The sequence below is a fragment of the Austrofundulus limnaeus genome, unplaced genomic scaffold (assembly GCF_001266775.1).
Source record: "Austrofundulus limnaeus strain Quisiro unplaced genomic scaffold, Austrofundulus_limnaeus-1.0 Scaffold65, whole genome shotgun sequence".
Lineage (NCBI taxonomy): Eukaryota > Metazoa > Chordata > Actinopteri > Cyprinodontiformes > Rivulidae > Austrofundulus > Austrofundulus limnaeus.
This window is the reverse complement of record NW_013952467.1, coordinates 1,255,496-1,261,547: the sequence shown is the minus strand read 5'-3', so window position 1 is coordinate 1,261,547 and position 6,052 is coordinate 1,255,496. Positions and strand designations below refer to the sequence as shown.

The window sequence follows — 6,052 nt, the reverse complement described above, 5'->3', positions numbered from 1 at the left end:
GAGGAACGGTTTAGAGATGTGTGCCTTGTCAATAGGAAACGTTTGTGTAATTAGGTCTGAAAACCGGTGACAGGACAACTTTTTGCAACCAAGTGCCAAACGTTTCAGCAGATCTATCCCAGTCCTCCCAGTCCACGAGAACAGGTTTATAAGCTGCTTTCCTACACAATAAACGAGCTGGGGGGCAACAGACGGATAATGAGGAAGATGCTTTCTGTTTTACATAATCATTTGTCGAATATTTTATTCCATCATCTGAATGACAGCATATAAAACACTACTTTGGAATAGTTTTCACCTTTAACTAGAAAAGGAAAGTTACAATTTTCCTCTTTAAAAAAAAATCCAMCTCAGTCTAAAACGGGACATGGATGGACCAGACACAGACTGCACTTGTTGCGGTCCTGCAGGCAATTCATGCAGCCTCACAGGAACAGCAGCTATTTTTATCTGCAGGAGCGGTTCCCATGGACGCGTTCAGCCCCCAGACCCGAACCCTGCCACAAGCTTCAGACAGAACCGGCACAAAAACTCCAAAATAACTACTGAGAGCTGAAGCAAAGGTTTGTTTTCTGATGGGAGACGCTCATTTGCGGTTTGTTCACTAATAATAAGATTTACAATGATGTTTCCTAATTGAATCCGATTTATAAAGAGCTACCACATATGCTTATATTATTGGTTTACTTTAAATAAAACATCTATAACTTTACGTCGCTCAGGGTGGCTCTTAGAGACCTTTGCACCCTCACAGGACCAAAGAAACCCACTGACCCCGTTTGCCCCCCCTGACTAGGAGAGGGCAGGAATGAACTTTACCTCAGCTGCGGCCAGCAGGTACGACGTCCACAGCAGGAAGTAACAAAGTGCGGTTCTCATCTCCCTTTAATTCAGAGTCAAACCCAAACAGGAAAAATGCGCTAATGCTGCTGCTGCTGTGTAGGAGCCCCCGAGTCGCTCCTGGCTCCTGAGGATCCACAACCATCCCCCTCCCCGGGGGAGGAAAATAAACAAATAAAAACAACTGTAAAAGCGTCAGAGCAGCTCAGTCACACACCGCGCTGCACTTTGCTCATAGGGAAAGCCGAGGAGTTGGATCTGGCTCTTATTCACATCGGGGTTGCGTCCTGTTGAAGAAGCCCCGCGCTGCAGCACGACATGGTTCCTCAGGCGCGCGTCGGACAATTCCAAGAAACGAGCCAGGCGCGCGTTGCACTTGTCCTTCACCTCACATACAAAAAAAAAAAAAAAAAGGCTTCACCCCAGCGCACTGAGATGTTGCTCCTTTGTCTTTTTGGAAAACTGAACAAATACCTGCACAACTTTTTGTTCTCTCTCATCTAAAAAAAACAACTAACATGAAGATAATCCAAACTAAAAGAGGAGGAAAAAAAAGTCGTCCGCGTTGCGCTATCCAGAGGTCTTGCAGCAGGGTGGACAGGTCCTCTGTGTGTGTGCAGGACTCTGGAGTGAATGGTGTCAGAGCGCCTCTGAGCAGCTGAATATAGAGAGCCAGCAGCTCTGTGCCCGTGGCGCCTCCCCTCGCTTTTGGGTGATCGTGCATCTTATTCAGCGAGCAGAGCTGGTTGGTGGAGCTGGATGACTTAAGACATCCAAGGGCGCATTCCCACCCCCACACACCCCCTCACCCCATGTGAGTGATTGATTAAAACAGACTCCATTCAAACATTTCATCCACTATTCTTTTTAAATTCTTTAAGAGGACATTGTTGAGAACAAGTCTCATCTCATTTTTTTTTTCACTTTAGTGGATTCTACTAAATTGAACTAAAATGAATACAAATATAATTTTGTTTCAGCTACTTAGGAAATTCTTTTTTTATCAAAGTGAAATGGAAAAGAATATGTAAAGTAGGCTTGAATAGTTTGCCAAAGCAGCTGCTGGCCAAAGTTCAAACAAAACTTTACAATAATCTAAGAAAAGATACATTTTTATGTTAAACTGCACAAGAAGTAAATAATGTACACATCTCTCTGTCTGGGTCTGTCACTCCCTGACTGACAAGTTAATCGGAGGCTTACGAAAACGCAGACTGAAAAGTAAAACTCATGCAGTCGCTGTGCAAAAGCTGCAAGTCAGAAATGTAAAATTCTGAAAWTYTAAAAGGTAGAAAATTCTGATGGATACACACTTGAAATMTTATGATTAAGCAGTGTATGAGAAGTTACAAAAAACCTTTACTTCCAGTTTTAAAAATCGTATTTTGAGCTAAAATATAATTGAAATCTACAGAAGCTTGGCTGTGTGGGTTTTTCAGCATGAATGTATGGTTGTTGAGACATATTTGCGTCATATATGTGTGAACATAACCTGGTGTATGAAACAACCTCTGCTTTCGGACACAGGAAACAAAGCGAGCATTTTAACTGCAGGTTCATTTTCAACTGGTCCTGACTTGTAGTGTGGAACCTGGAGGTCTGCTTGTACTGAGAGATCCAGGGCACAGACAGACAGACAGACAGACAGACAGACAGACAGACAGACAGACAGACAGACAGACAGACAGACAGACAGACAGACAGACAGACAGNCAGACAGACAGACAGACAGACAGACAGACAGACAGACAGACAGACAGACAGACAGACAGACAGACAGACAGACAGACAGACAGACAGACAGACAGACAGTGCAAACACATTATCAGCCAGGGGTGAGAAGAAGGAGGGAGCCAGGTCAGCCAGCCAGGTGGTCCAAGCCTACACCTTGTCTATTCAACTGGATCAGTCTGCACAGGGGCACTGAGGCCTGAGGGCGCTGTGGCTGGAAACACTGCAAAGTGAAAGCACCACAGCAGATGGCAGAGTAATTAATGTAACAGGCTGGTGGAGCTCGTTTTAGAATGGTGCCAGTGCTGTAAAATGAATCAAACATTTTTACAACAAATTTCCCTCTGCTGAAGTAATTTATTGCATGTTGCTCCCATTGAAGCTTTTTCCCTAAACGGCATGGCTTCTGACCAATATTTTATTCTTTTTTTTAAGTTTGAAGCAGTTGCATGATGACTAAGGCTGTAGTAGACACCACATGATTACATCATAGGTATCTATCTTTCTCGGGACATCCCAGTGAATGACTCACATTTCTTGAAGGCGCATGCAGCTCATTATAAAAGGAAAGTGTTGATCTTCAGATTTTTTTTTAATTTGAGATACAAATGTGTGATGCTCATAAATAGACAAACAAAGAAAATGATGTGTATTATACTTAATGGCAAAACCTAATGTATAAAACTAATTCCCTAAAGATTTTCGAAAGCAAACCAAAAATCTTTTTTTTCTCCTCTGTTCTTTTTTCTGCATCAGCCAATAAACAACATGTTTACTGGCAACCAAGGCCTGTGTACCTAACAACATTAACCCTATTAAAATATTTTATAGATGCTGGTGTTCAGTTAATCTAGTGCTAAAGTCTTTGCAGAGAGAACACTGTGAGTAAGATGAGGACTCCTGTTTTGCCCCAGGGCTGCATCATTGCTGATGAGAGGCAAAGGAAAGCCGGAGACATTTTTTTAAGAATGTGGCTGCACGGCCTCTGGAGAGCTGACGTGAGCCTCTTAGTCAAGATAAAAAGTCTGTTTGAATCATCGATTTTCATTCGAGTGAGATCACTTGAGTTCTTTTGGCTTTGTTGTTTTATTTTTACTTTCAAAGCGGGACAGAAAGGATTTATTTTAGGTAGCTCTTAGTTTAATGCAGTGATGACTCTGTTTAATATGTTGCTATAAATGAACAAGGATAGAAATTAGAGGAGAAAAAAGGTTTACAAATGTTTTTGTGAAAGTTAGAGCAAGAAAAAGCTTTAATAAAAACAATTATCTTTGTTTACCTTTTACCTTTGTTTCTCAGTCTGCTAATAATTAACTTCTATTTTATAATACAAAAATAATCAACTTAAAATAACTGTCCTGGAGTTTAGGAAAAGCATATTTCTATCATTTTCAATTTTTTTTTTTTACAATTTACAACCAACTTTTTAAGAAAATTTGTGTGTGCGCCATTTAAAAACCTTTGAACTAAAAAAAAAACCAAAGCAAGCAGGCTTCTGCTGTTATTTTAACATGTGTTGGATAGGCTTAAGCCAGAATCCTCTGTCTCAGTATAGTAACCATTAGAACCCAAACATTATTAACTCAATCTCAGCTTGATCCCGACGCAGCTGCACTCTGACCGTGCAACAAAAGCAAAGAATCTCACACTTCAACGTGCAAGAGAACCATAAAAACATATCGCAGCTGACAATAGAAACTCTGTGAACTGATACGTGAGAGTAATTACTCTTTCGATTGCCGTATTTCCCTTTGATTGGAAACTATTCCATGTTTTCCACTGGGCATCCCAACTCTTTGACACCTCATAATCTCACAGACTGAGCTGATTGTAGAATGGATTGCCTTGCGACAGAGAAACAAACACAGCTTAACTCAGTGTGCATGTGCCCCCCCCCCCACCACACACACACACWKCTTGCAGCCACATATTGCATGAGTCACAATCTCATGGAGCAGGCCCTTTGTAGACTGAGTGAACTCTTTCTTCCTCCTCAGGGTAGAATTAGTCTTTGCTAATTTGAACCCTAATCAACTCATCTGTGTTCATGATGACAAAGGTGATCCCATTAGAGGGTTGTGTCTTGATGTTTTTACAAATTTTACAAGGGCTCTTTTAATGCACAAATTAGAAACAGCGGTAGCATTTATGGTTGGGTTACTCATGTGCGCACACACACACTGACTTTAAATGGGCAAGTCACTCAGGTGAGATTTTCCAGGAACAAAGGTGCATTCCACAGGCTGGTAGCAATATAGATTGGACTTGGAAATAATCCAGAGCAGAGTGCATATCCAGGGCAACCTTTTTTGCACATAAACAATCAATGGAGCAGCACACATATTTACACCGAGAGGACTCCAACACACACACACATACACACACACCCTTGCTTCTTGTTCAAATTAATGTTGAGTAGTGCCAGGAAGAAAAGTATAGCAGCCATACTTACAACTGGTCCTGGACACAGCTGCTCTTTTATAGAGACGATTACTGGCAGCCATTTTCAAGACTTTATATGTCTAACGTGTGTATCAACCTGAATGAAAGGGGGGCTTTAGGACCCCTTTTCTTTCAAGGTAAGCAGCCATTTGGGGGCACAATACCCCACTGCTTTTTCATGAGTCACAATATCATTTACAAATCTACCCCTGGGATTAAAAGAAATGACGGCACATGCACACGTAAAAAACTGGTGGTACAAGGTATGCAAGGCACATTTCCAGCTGCATCACATTATACATTGCTGCAGCACATTTGAGTTGTTAAGGGACCGCAGCATCCTCCTTGTGTGATCTTCAGATCTGTCTTAATGTGGTCTGGTCTTGTTATAATCCTGCCTTGACTTTTTCACCACACACTTTCATGGAATATATCCTTAGAGTATTATAGGTGGTCAAAGAAAAAGACAAATGTTTCCTTGCAAAGCTGGCCGAAGAAATGAGCTCTTGACCACAAACGTCTAAAGAAAGCAACAGGCAGCAAGCGTCCACTCCAAGAAATTCCATTTAAGGGTTAAAAGTATGAACTAAATGAGAACTTGGGAACACTAACACATTTACACACCTTCATTCCGTCATGTACATTTACTGATTTCTTTAACTGGACAGACAGACGTGAAGCAAATGGCACAAGTCTCGACAAGCAGCTACCCGTTCCCCCTGTCCCAGCTAATTTTCCCCTTAAAACACTGCTTCTTTATTCTCTATGAATGAAAAAAAAACTCTCTCTTTTTCCACACACACTCACACATTAAACAGGGGACTTCCAGCAACTAAGAAATAGCAGCGTAATTGCCGGTGCTCTGTTGTCTATCAAGACCTGACCTTTTCAACATGTGTGTGTCGTGTTTGGAGCGATGGGAACCGGCGAGGAGGAAGACAGGGGTCTCCCCAGCTCTGTGGTGGTCTGACCCAATTCTACCTCCTCTTTTTTCTTTTCTTTTTTTCCCCTCATTTCAACCCCCCCCCCCCCCCCCCCC

At 41.9% G+C, this 6,052-nt stretch overlaps 1 protein-coding gene across 2 annotated transcripts in view; it reads right to left on the bottom strand.

Moving 5' to 3' along the window:
• The window catches only part of pdgfab (platelet-derived growth factor alpha polypeptide b), a 16,275-nt gene extending 14,740 nt beyond the window's left edge, over nucleotides 1-1,535 (bottom strand). The window contains exon 1 of one of the 2 annotated variants that reach the window (XR_001310355.1): nucleotides 820-1,535. Coding sequence is in view for 1 of the 2 variants with exons in the window: in XM_014010101.1 (XP_013865555.1) it covers nucleotides 820-879 (60 nt within the window). In the remaining variant the exon portion in view is untranslated. The remainder of the gene's footprint in view (nucleotides 1-819) is intronic. The other variant, XM_014010101.1, reaches the window with a different exon arrangement.
• Nucleotides 1,536-6,052: the final 4,517 nt, after the last annotated feature.